Source organism: Caretta caretta, chromosome 9, assembly GCF_965140235.1.
Source record: "Caretta caretta isolate rCarCar2 chromosome 9, rCarCar1.hap1, whole genome shotgun sequence".
NCBI lineage: Eukaryota > Metazoa > Chordata > Testudines > Cheloniidae > Caretta > Caretta caretta.
Window position 1 is genome coordinate 81666852 of NC_134214.1, and position 12521 is coordinate 81679372.

The 12521-nt window shown below is 45.7% G+C and overlaps 1 protein-coding gene across 2 annotated transcripts in view; it reads left to right on the top strand.

Moving 5' to 3' along the window:
* Window positions 1-12521, top strand: part of LOC125642670 (vascular endothelial growth factor receptor kdr-like) — a 184419-nt gene that overhangs the window by 159220 nt on the left and 12678 nt on the right. For both annotated transcript variants that reach the window (XM_048864348.2, XM_048864349.2), the window contains exons 26-29: window positions 337-442; window positions 2569-2693; window positions 4988-5066; window positions 8300-8400. In XM_048864348.2, the coding sequence (XP_048720305.2) occupies window positions 337-442; window positions 2569-2693; window positions 4988-5066; window positions 8300-8400 (411 nt within the window). The remainder of the gene's footprint in view (window positions 1-336; window positions 443-2568; window positions 2694-4987; window positions 5067-8299; window positions 8401-12521) is intronic.

Genomic DNA, 12521 nt, shown 5'->3' on the forward strand with positions numbered 1-12521 from the left:
GGAACTATCATATTTGTTTGATTTCCAGTTTTGTGGGAGTGTCTATGTAGCTGTAATTGTAACCTGCTTTCAGCCACATCAGCAGGGCCTGCGACCAAAGTTAAACTAGCTCAGTGTAAACAACTTAGAGAATTGATTGAAACACAAGTATGGAGTGAAAAGACATGACTGGGAGTGTAATGCAATGCTTCTGAACACAGGGATCTGATTTGTCACCTCTATTGGAGGTATCAGGTGGGAAGTCATCTAGATGAGGATGGAGACAAGCCGCAGCACAAAGAAATGGTTTGGAAACACAGACTGAGTTTCTCTTTAAATCCATGTGTTTTTCCGTAGCTACCAGACTATGCTGGATTGTTGGCATGGAGTTGCCACAGAGCGGCCCACCTTCACAGAGCTGGTTGAACGCTTAGGAGACCTCCTCCAGGCAAACGTGCAACAGGTACAGCTGTGCGACTGGTTTGTCGTATGTGTGCAGAGATGATATCCCAGGGTTAAGCACCAATACAAGACATGACTTCACATCACCACAAAGAACACAGTGAAAACGGCTATTGGTGTGAGGGTAGGAGTGGAAAATGCTACATATTCAAAGGAGATTTGGGTTAGAAAATGAGACGTTTATCCATCCACAACTAGCAGAAACTTACAGTAAATTGATTTTAAAAAGGCTTAGTTGCCCCTAGAGGAACAATAGCTCTTTATCTCACAAAACATTTTAATTAGTTTTCAACACTGCAAACTGCCAGTAGCATAGTTCTCTTCCTACAATTGGTCTGAACTCTCTCTCTCTCACCCCACCCCCCGGCCCCATTTTTCTCTGTATTTAAGCTCATTGTTACTTTTAGGAACTTCAAAATGAAGCCATTTAAGGCTCAAAGAGTCAATTACATAATTGTCAATTTCATAATAGTTAGATCAACTTTTTTCTCTCCATTTAAAAAAACCCCAACACCTCCGTTATGTAACTGTCAATTCCATTATAAGAAGAAATCAAGCTCTCTCTGCTGGTCCCTTCCCTTTTGGAAACTCATAAATCAGGGAAGCTACATTGAAAGACACTTGTTTTGCAATGTGCAAAAGCTGGGAAGAGTTTGTGAGCCTTATGCTGCAAGCAAAGGAAATTAAAGGGAACTCAGGAATCATGATAAGGGACAAGGCAGTTAATTACGCCTCAGAATTAAAATCAAGGGAAGGGAATTTTGATAAATGGATTTAAGAAGACAAGGAGCCACTTCTACAGATAATTGTAATAATTAGCACTTGCTGCTGAGAATTCATAGCTTACTTAGGTAGGTGCTGAATTATATTAAGGATGCAGTGGCAACTGCTGTAATGAAAGCACAGGAAATAAAGTGGTTTAAGGCTGCAATAATAAGGAATGGCTGTCATTAGCTGCAACTGCTCAATTTGAACAGAAGCTCATAGGCTATAAATAGGCATTAGTCATTTCAAATTCCCAGCTCTGCGATAGCCACACATGCGGTCTGGGTCTGGGTCTGGGTCTCTCCTTTCCCATACATAAACATGGGGCTTTAACATGGATTTGGGTGTTTTGAGTCCCATTACATTGAGCCCATGGAAATCACCAAAGATGCCAAGACATTGAAAATGTAGTTGCGTGCCTAACTGAGAGACCCTATAAGAACATAAGAACGGCCATACTGGGTCAGCCCAAAGGTCCATCTGGCCCAGTATCCTGTCTTCCGACAGTGGCCAATGCCAGGTGCCCCAGAGGGAATGAACAGAACAGGTAATCATCAAGTGATCCATCCCCTGTCACCCATTCCCAGCTTCTGGCAAACAGAGTCTAGGGACACCATCCCTGCCCATCCTGGCTAATAGCCATTGATGGACCTCTCCTCTATGAACTTATCTAGTTCTTTTTTGAGTGCCCAACTTAACTGAGGCTGATTGGGGCATAATAATAAATAATACTCGTAGGAAATAATCGGCTGAAGGTTTGTCCAGGATGCAACAGGGGATCCCTGTAAAGCCAGCTGCTTTCTAATGGATGTGAACATCTTGGTGTCCCCCAAGCCAGAGATCACTCAATGTTGCTGCATGCTCAAAAAGTTTAGTTTTCCAAGCAGACGCATTAGCACCATCGGCAGAGCTGTTGTTGCTATGAGGGAAGAAGCTTGAAAAAGATGACCTAGAATGCGAGGGCACCTGGAGGTCTTGCACTTTGCTGTCATGATTGATGAAGCAATGCTAGTGCTCAGATGCCTCCAAGGGAGGATCTACACAAAGAGCAACCAGCACTGGAATTTTCATTCATTCTTCATAGTGGATCTCTCCAAAATGAAAGATTTGCCTTGTGGAAAGACAACAGGATAGTGAATGTTGAGCAAAGCCCTTAACACTGGATTTAGTGTATTGCAAAGAACTTCGTGACTGCGTTAAAGAAATAATCAAAAATAAAACAAATAGCCACATGGCTTTCGTAGTGCAGAGCCCTGCTCAGAAAATAGTTCCAGTAGAGCTTGATAGCCAATAATGTCCAGGACATCAGGAAGAATAACTGACTTCCTGACTGGTTTTCTCTTTCTTCTGTTAATTATTTAGGATGGTAAAGACTATATTCCACTGAACATCACATTATGCCCTGATGGAGAATCTAACCCAAAGACCTGCCCAGTGGAAGAAAACTTGAGCAATTGCATTAATCGCTGGAGTGCATTGGGAATAGGGTACGGACACTGCTTTCTTACTTTTGTTTCAAGTTAAGACTCTAGACAATTAAGAAAGTCAAAGCTGGAAAGTAGTGTAAGCCTGCAGGTAAGTGCATGGATCACCACAGTTTGGCATATGTATTGTCTTCTCTGCCTACCAGCATTTATGGTGGAGTGGAACAGGTCTGCTTATGGTTCCTGGGTTCAGTCAGCACTAGGCTAGGGGCAGGGCCTTCCCTGGTTGAGGGCTCTTGCTTTTGAAACCCTTTCCCAGGGGTCAGCACCACCATGCTGCACAACAGACACTTGACAAAATTACTGGACTAGTGACGGACATTGGCGAGGGATGGGAGAGGGCTCTGGGCTGAGACAGGGGGTTGGGGTGTGGGAGGAGGTACAGGTTCTGGGCTGAGGGTGCGGTTCTGGGGTAGGGCCAGAAATGAGGGGTTCAGGGTGCAGGAGGGGGCTCCAGGCTGGAGCAGGGGGGTGGGATGCAAGGGGGTGAGAGTTCAGGCTGGGGGTGCAGGCTCTGGTGTGGGGCCGGGGATGAGGGTTCAGAGTGTGGGAGGGGGCTCTGGGCTGGGGCAGAGGGTTGGGGTGTGGAGGGGGTGAGGGCTCTAGCTGGGAGTGCAGGCTTTGGGGTGGGGCTGGGGATGAGGGTTTTTGGGATGCAGGAGGGTGCTGTGGGCTGGGATCGAGGGGTTCAGAGGGCAGGAAGGGGATCAGGGCTGGGGCAGAGTGTTGGGGCCCGGGAGGGGGGCTCAGGGGTACCGGCTCCAGGTGGCACTTACCTCAAGCAGCTCCCGGAAGGAGCGGCATGACCCCCCTCAGGCTCATACAGAGGCATGGCCAGGAAGCTCTGCACGCTGCCCCGTCTGCAGGCACCGGCCCCACAGCTCCCATTGGCCGTGGTTTCTGGCCAATGGGCTGGGAGCTGCAGAGTCAGCGCTCGTGGGGGAAGAGGGGAAGTGGCAGCGTGTAGAGCCACCTGGCCGCGCCTCCACCAGCAACAGCAGGGATGGGGAGCCGCCTGAGGTGAGCACCCCCCACGGACCTCAAAAATTTTACCATGGATGGACACTTGTGTCCGTCTAAAGACATGTTGCCGACCCCTGCCCCTTCCCCAAAGTGATTTGCCACATTGGCTGCCTTTAGGGCAGGCTTTCAATCCCATGTGTTTTAGATGGACCATCCTCTCCTGAAGCTCCCACTCCTGTGATTTCAGTTTCAGTCCCCCACATGCTTGTATCAGTTGGCTTTGAACACTTTTCTGGGGAAGAGGGGTTTGCTTTGAGTGTCACTGAGTTTCCCTCTGTGCCTTAAACTTTGGTCCTGTCTAAAGATGGACCAAGAAAGCTGGACATTGGGTTTTTCAGAAACAAAGCTAGGGATAGTTGGATCCAGCCTCTCTTTTATCTGAACCACCAAGGTTTTGGGGCGTTATAATAACACTTTGCAAAGCTTCCAGTTCTGGCCCTGCTCTCATTTTGCTTTAATAAATATTAGGTCTGATTGGCTCTTTAACTGGTTTTCAGTGTTTTGTATTTAATAAACTCTTGGGATTGGCTAACGGCTTTAGAAGCCACTGTCCTGTGGGACGCAGACTGGCTCGGACGGGCGCTGCATTCTGTGTGTGGAGGAGGCAGGCAGCTGGCATGCCTTACTGGGTGCAGTGGAAGTGTACACCGCAACTGCTATTGCACTTAAGGTGTTGCAGCTTGCGCTCCCACCAGCATTGACCATGGTCTGCCATCCGTATAGAAGGATCAGGAAACGGAGGGGACATATATATATCCCTGTCCTGTCCTTTGTGATGTCTGCTAATGATGGTGGTGTATGGCCATACGACTTTCCCCTGGTAGGCCAAGAGAATCCAGAACCTAGCCCTTATCCTATCATTTAAAATACTATGGGTTGTCCATGTCACTGTCCCTTTTTATCTGAAGTCCTGATAGTGTGGATTTTGTCAGCAGCTCCAGGGTGGGGGGTCTCATTTATAACTCATATATGGATGCTGCTTGTCGGAGCCCTACTAACTGGTTACAAGATGTAGAAGAAAATCTAAAGAAGGAACCTCACTTCGGGTCAGGGATATTGTTTGAGCTACAGAGCCAGGTCAGCAGCCACTTGGGAAAGAAGGAAAGTTACAGGGTCATCATGAATGGTTCATAGAACCATAGAATATCAGGGTTGGAAGGACCTCAGGAGGTCATCTAGTCCAACCCCCTGCTCAAAGCAGGACCAACACCAACTAAATCATCCCAGCCAAGGCTGATGATTGTGTGCTGATCTCTCACCCTTCTCCTTTTCAGTAATAACAGTAAGAAGAGACCGCTGAGTGTGAAGACATTTGATGAGGTGCCAGTGGAGAAGCAGAAAGTAATGAATGAGGTAAGCGAGGTGAACACATCCCCTTCCAGCAGGTTTGCAGGCCTGCTGTCATCAGGGACTGAAAGAGTTTCTGGAGCATGTGTGTGCTTCATTCTGGGAGAGGGGACAGAAACCCCAATGGGGATTTGGCCCTGGATCCAGGAGGGCAAAGGGGATCCTGCACTTTGTTTCATGGAGCAATTCACATGGAGGCTAAAAGCATGATTACTCCAGCTCTGCTCAGTGCCAGGAACTTCACGTGGCCTCTTCTGGGGTCACAAAGCACCTAGTTGTCTCTCTTCTCCGTCCATATAAAATAACTCAAGAGCTTCTTTTGTAGTTCAGCTCCCTGTGAACTTCAGTATAATCTCTCCCCATGCTTCCTGCCTTAGAGTCAGAGCCACTGGCACCATAGGGCAACCCCTGTCTGCTCAAAAACTCAACAGCAATAAGCCTTCAGGTGAACATCTGGCTGAGGGAGAGGGTGAGCACCCACAGGCTGTGGAGCAAGTAAAGGTCAGGGAGGATGCACACATTTTTGTCTCTTGCTATGGCCCATATGCTCTCCCAGGCAGGGAGTGCTCTCACGCTCGCTTGCTCTCCCCAGCCTGCATGGTCCCCTGTGCAGGGAGTTTCTTCTCCAACTGATGAATATATACTCTCCTGGGAAGGGTGAGGTGTCCATCTACAGTTGATCCTAGAAAGCAGATCTCTAGTCCACCCTCTTGCCAGTGCAGAACTGTTGCCTGTTATTTCCTCTTCCTTTGCCATATTCAGTTTCTAGACCTCCATCCCTATTCCACAGTCTTAGGGATCTGTAGGGTAAGAATTCCTGTGAGCTGCTATATGCTCCCTCTACAGATCTGTCTCTCTGTATCACACAAGTACTTTCACTGGACAGACAGCTCTCACAAATAGGTGCCCAACTGCCTGCATCTGCAGCCCTTTTCCAAAGACCTCATCATGAGGGGCATGTCTAAAATCAGTACATATTTGGTGGTACTATTTTTCCTACATATAGGAAAGAGGGTGACATTAAAATAATGGCAGAATTAAAGTTGTATTGCAGTGGATATCTTAGATAAGTATAGCCCTTGTGTCATCCGCTTTACTACTGAGTGCACAAGGATTAGTGCCAGTGCATTAAATGCCAAAGGAATTAATACTGATTAGGTCAGTCTTTCAAATAGTTCAAAGGGCACAACCACATCTGTCCTGCATTAGTGCTCGTGACCTGTAGTTTTTTAATTCGTTTTCTTGTAGTTGTTTAAAGATACTATGAAAGCGGCAATTCAGATAAATATGTGGTTGAAAAATAAATTATGGGGTCACTTATTGTTAAAATATAAACCTGGCATGAAATCCTTGCCACTTATTTCAGTGGGGCTGGGATTTCACCCCATAAATTTAAAAAAATAAAAACAATCACTGTTTCTGACTTGTGTTACTACCCCCCGAGAACAGTCTGATTTTCTGTTCGCTCTGAATGCCACTTGTTCACTTTCCCACTTCCTCAGACGGCAGACTGATCACAGGTTCATTCCCATTTCTAGTTAGTTTCCCTTTTTGGTTCAGGTACACAGCACAGCTGCTGTTGGTGCCACTTTTCAGAACTGAAGGGGAGTATTTAAGTTGTAAAGAATTTCTCCCCCACCCTCAAAAAACCCACCTGTTTTCATTTAAAATTTTTAAAATTTTTATAGTTATTTGGAACAGGGACCATGTCTACCTGTTAATTTATGCAGAACCTAGCGCACTAGCAAACTGGCCCTATTCATGGCCTCTAGACATAAGCTTAGTGCAGATAATAAAAATGAATAATAATTAACAATCATAGCTTTTGAATCAGAGCCCCCTCCCTTTTATTTTAACACCACTTTATCTTTTAGACCTAAACTTCACAACTCCGCAGGACAGATGAAAGATTTTTTTTTGTCCACTTGAGTACAAAGAAGGAGCCCTGCAAGCTATGTTTACTGTGCCATACTCCTTGCAAGGAGTTCGTGTGGTCTAATCTGGTACCACACTTACAGTTTCTTTAGTTCAGTAAGAAGTGTTTCTAATAGGGAGAGCAATTCTAGAAGGTATTTAAGATAGCGTTTATCTCAGGAGACCTATAAATGGGTGTGCACTTTATAAACCTTCATTCAGATTTCAGCTCCACAATCTAGAAGGTACCCCTACATCATGTTTAATAACAGATTTCAAGTTTAAAATGGCAAAAAGCTTCTTCTTGTGATATGTGTACGTAGAATTTCTCTTTAAGATACCAGAAAGCCAAAATAGGAAAGAAGAATCGTCAGTTATGTTTGCTATTTTTATTTGACACAATCTTCCCTCACTATTAATGTCTTTCCGTCTGTATACATTATTTGAGCCCTGGGCATATCATTGCATTTTATGGCCGTTTTAAAACTGATCAATAACATTTTTAACTCCATAAAAACAAGGCAAATTTTCAAAGGCCAAACAAAAAGTACCAAGGGGCCCAGATGGCTAAGCGGAATGGTAACGTAGGCCCCAATTTAGCAAAGCACACAAACATGAACTTAACTTCAAAATCAGTGGGCGTTATGGAAGAGCTGAAAGTTGTGTGTGTTGTTAAGTGCTTTGCTGTATAGAGGTGAGTTTTTAAAGTACGGGTGCCGGTGCTTTTGCTGACTGGGGGCCATAATACAGAGCGTTAGTGCTGTAGGTTGTTGATTTGAGTCCAACCCAGCTTGGCAAATGCCCATGTGAAGACTCTTTGGTGCTGTGTGTGGAATGTGTTGGTAGGTCTCACTCCAGCTCCGAGTACACTAATGTGTACCTAAAGAAAAAAAAAAAGAATCACCTCTACAAATGACTTCCTTGTTGGCGGTCAGTGCCTGAGGGACCAGTAACTGGACTGGCCTTGGAGCCTCAACCCCACGTAGGGGTGGCCTCTCCAGGGATGAGGAAACCTGGCACTGCTCCTGCCTGGGCTTCACCTGCTCTGTGGACAAATGAGGGAATTCAGCCTGCAGGACTGAGAGTCTGGCCCCTATCACAGCACAAAAAAATGCTTCAGAAGAGTAAGTGAGAGAAGGATAGACTCCAGCTGGACCTTGGTGTTTGAACTGGCCCCTTTGCTCTTCCTTCTCCGGTGGCTTTCATTGCTGCCCAGTACAAATTCTCCATCACGCTTTTCCCCGCTTGCTGTGAATGCGGCAGAGCTGCAGTGTTGTCCTTTGCAGTTACCATGTTACTGATGTCCCGTTCCTTTCACTGTACAGGAGAGCGAGTCGGATAGCGGGATGGTGCTGACATCGGATGAGATGAAAAGCTTGAAGAGGCTGGAAATCCGCTCCTGGCCTTATGGGATTATGGCTCTAGCGTGAGTACTTTGGGAACATTTCTTTGGAGTCAGTGTCCTGTCCAGAAAAGGTTGTAAAAAAAAAAAAAAAAGCTTCTGATTCCAAATGGAACACTTAGTCTGCAGCGCCAGCAGCTCGGGGCTTCAGGATTACAACAGAAAGAGGATGTTCTTAATTCAAACTGAAGAGGCGCAGTTCAGTTTTGGTCACAGCATAGAGAAAAGAGGTACCAGTTTGCATATAAAACACAGTCCCAGACTTCTGAAAAGAAAGCTGTTCCTCTAGCGGGGCTTTCATACATGTGTTTCCCTGCTCACAGTGTGAACATTAATTAGTCTGATGAAGCTCGAAAACCAATTTCATCAACCTCAGCACAGGATGCGCCACTAATCAAATTAACTCTTTTTCCAAAGGAGAAGCTGCCTCATGCTTCTGAATCATCATATTCAAAGAGGGGTCAGGCTTTCAAATAAAGTTGGTTTATTTCAGGGTCTAACCACAAATGTGGTGCAAGTGGCAAACATAATATGGGAGTATAAGGATAGTGAATATATTAAGAGTATGTTAACGTTTCCCTGCCTCTTTCTAATGTTCCTATTTACGGGTGGGACAATTTCGAGAACTAGCCAAACTTTATAGTACCAGAGACAAGCAGAGGAAAAGCCCTTATAAATATGTCAGTGCCTACCAGACCTATGTCAGCCTACTGTGGACGTAAAGGATGAGATGGATCTTTCCAGAACACTAGTGATGAAAAAATGAGAAAATTGGGATAAGCACTAAAAGGCTTGTATGTGTTTCAGAACCAAGATCTCCAGACTTCCTTCTCCATGACAATCCCCTCGTCCTGTCCTTCCCTCTTCCCACGGTCGCCCACTCAAGTCCCCAACACCCTCTCACTCTCCCGTCTGCTACTATCAGGAGCCTATCGATCAGTCTTTGCAGATTTGGGTTCCACATAGGGATTGGGCCAACGTGGAACAGGGGTGTTTGTCCACTCATAGCAAAGGCCATTAAAACCGATCACACTAGAATTGTATTTTTCAGAAAGCAAACAGCCTTTGGCTTCTTGCTCTGCATCTCCCTGCAAAGAACAATCAGGCATTGTTGGGGGGGAGCATGCCTGGGGGACTGAACAGGTCTTTTCCATCTCCACTCTTATAAAAAAAGTCCTATAGAAAATATTAACCCTTATATAGGTTTTTGGAGTCAGCCTACAGAATCTAATAGAGAATAGTATCTCTGCTACAGATTTCTTCAAAAGAATCTGTGGCAAGGATCTCATTCTCTGTTCAGTTAGTTAGGAATTGACAATGAATTTCAACCAAACAGCTTGGAGTTTTCTGTAAGACCTATACTGTAGTATCTAAGACAGATAGAACCCTATTGACTTGGCTTCTCCCTATTAAATTCAACACAGCTTGTCTACAATGGTATTTTCTACAATTCCCCACAGAACACAGTTGACCTTCTTTGTGAGGTGTGGTATATCGGGAGAAGCTTGCACTGCTTCTGTATAGTGTTAGCAGGCTCATTTCAGAGAGTGCACAGTCGGAGCGCAACGGTCAGTACTTGAGAGGGACTACTGACTTGCTCCTGACAGACAGACAGAGAGGAGGGATGACGGAAGCTTGCCTTGGCTTTTCACACTTCAGCTCCATGAAGTCCCAGTTATCGTTCGGAGGAGTAGACTCAGTCTGTGATATGTGATAAAAGTTACAGAGCAGGCTCATGTTATCCTTGCAGAACTGATGTAAGCTTTCAAATTCCGCTTGTCCTGCAGGAAAGGAACTCAGTGTGTTCAGCAGAATTCATTCTGCAGGACAGCGGGAGAATTAAGGACCCAATATTGTACCTAAAAAGGGACAGCAGGCATCCTCACAAAGTTCTGTGTCTACATGCACACAAGGGGTGGATGCATTGATTCAAATAAAACCCGCCCTCCCCTGATGATATTTGCCCATTTTTTTAGAATCATGTTTGAATGAAACTTTTTTGTTTCTGAGATTCAGAAGTGTTCAGATGAGTAGCTGGTGGATTTTTCTTTCCTGCCCCTTCAGGTTTTCAGTAGACATCGGAAGCACCAAATTCCCACATGCCAGGCTGCTCTCTAATGGCATTGCCATTCAGAAGCAAACACATTAGAAACCCCAGAAGTGAATTTATTCTTGTGAGATTTCCAGCCCAGCTCTGTAAAGGTTCAAGCCTCAAATAAAACTTCTGAACTGGACACTGGACCAGATCCTGAGTTAGTGTCAATTGGTTTAATTCCACTGACTTCATTTAATATATGCTCCAATTAAATATCCCCAGCTGGATATCTGGTCTTCTAAATCCAGATCTTTTTTGGTATTCCATTTGTAACTGTAGACCAGGTACTTCCTGTGTCAACCAGTCCACACATGGGCATTTGGATAGAAATCTAATCTAATCTAGAGCCAAGGCCTGCAGCAAGCAGCATCCATACCCACCTCATTCTCAGGACTCCAGCAATCTCATGGCGGACAGAGGAGTGTTTGTCCTTGGCCTGTTTTTCCATTCAACATTCGAAGTTCACCCCAGCTGAGAAGATCCTTTTGCCAGACTCTTTTTTTAAACTATCTTGCAGAATCTCTGTGGCCCAAGTGGTATGTTCATTTAGATATTAATTATGGAAGGTCTTGGCATCCTTTCATTTCAGGACAAGTCATCCCTTGATCCTACACGCCCGTAACATGAAAAACATCCCTGAGAAGCACTTGTAATATTCTCCAAATGGCTTGGAGAGGTCAGAGAAGAGTGTTAGTTTAGTGGGGGAGATAATGTCACCCTTGTTAATTGTGTATCTCTCTCTATCAAAAACATTTACCCTGGACCCATTTCAAACAGTCATCCTCTTCTTACCCAAAATCTTTCAAAGGCTTAGCATGTTTTCTAAACCAGGGTGGCTGCGTTTATTATTTTTTGCCGAAATCTCACTGTTTATTTGTCTTGCATTTGCTTGCTCTGTCAAGTTGAAAAGTTGGCAACACTACTTGCTGGTGTCAAGAGTTTACTGAGGCTGAATTTGATACCTTGGGCCTGGGAATCCTGTTAGACAAGTAACTATTTCTGAAGTCAGAAGCATTTTACGTTGGCTTTATGAGAGCAAAAGAGGGACTACATCTAAATCAGCATTCGAGGAAGTGTGGGACATAAGGATGAGGATAGAGTGTCAGGTTTCATCTTGTAACATTAATATGCCAGCACCAAGCACTGCTTTAAAATCCTCCTGGAGACTCTTTAATCAAGTTATTATTAAGATCTATAGCAGGCTTGGCTTTTGCTTGGGTATGGGGTTTGTATGGGGGTTTTATTGTCTGATCTAATGACGCTCGGTTGCTCTGAAACAATTAGTCGGGCTAATCTTGGCTGAGCACCCTGACCCCACCTGACTGGGTCTCAGCTGATGTGCTGCAGGCTCCGAGATGCAGCATCCAGCTCCTGTCGCTGAGGGCTGTGCCTTTGCCTGAGCCGGTCTTAGGCAATCTCGGCGCACAGGGTTCAGACCAAACAATCGCGCTTGGCAGCGTCTGGCGTTCCTGTTCAGATATGATGTGTCTGGGGAAGGAGCGTAGGAAATGGCGACCCTTAGGCCACATCTACACTACAAGCTAGGGCTGTGATTCCCAGCTCACGTGGCCGTAGTCACACTAGCTCCAGGAGAGCTCGGTTGCGTATGAATAGTCGCGTAGCCTTGGTAGCACAGACGACGGCAGCACAGCTTAGCTGGACCGAGGACAAACCCTCCCGAACCCAGTGGGTACAGAGTCGGCATGGCTAAGACTCCACTGCTCTCACGCACGCTACCATGGCTACACTACTATCTATACTCAGGCTAGCTCTCCTCGAGTATGGCTTCCTGACCTGGGGGCATCACAGCTGTCGCTTACAGTGTAGGCATAGCCTTAGAGAGACAGCTGCACAGTGAAGGCTTTCATATGCAGCCCTGGGATCTTCCCTGCTCTGCGGCCACTGCTCACCCAGAGAAAGTGGCTCCAAAGGGTCGGTCAGAATTCCTAGTGCCACACCCTGTTTTCTGGTGAATAGAGGTGGGAGATAAGGTTGCTCCAGGCTGATGTATGTGATTACAGCTGAAGACTTTTCTTTTTGCTACTCGTAC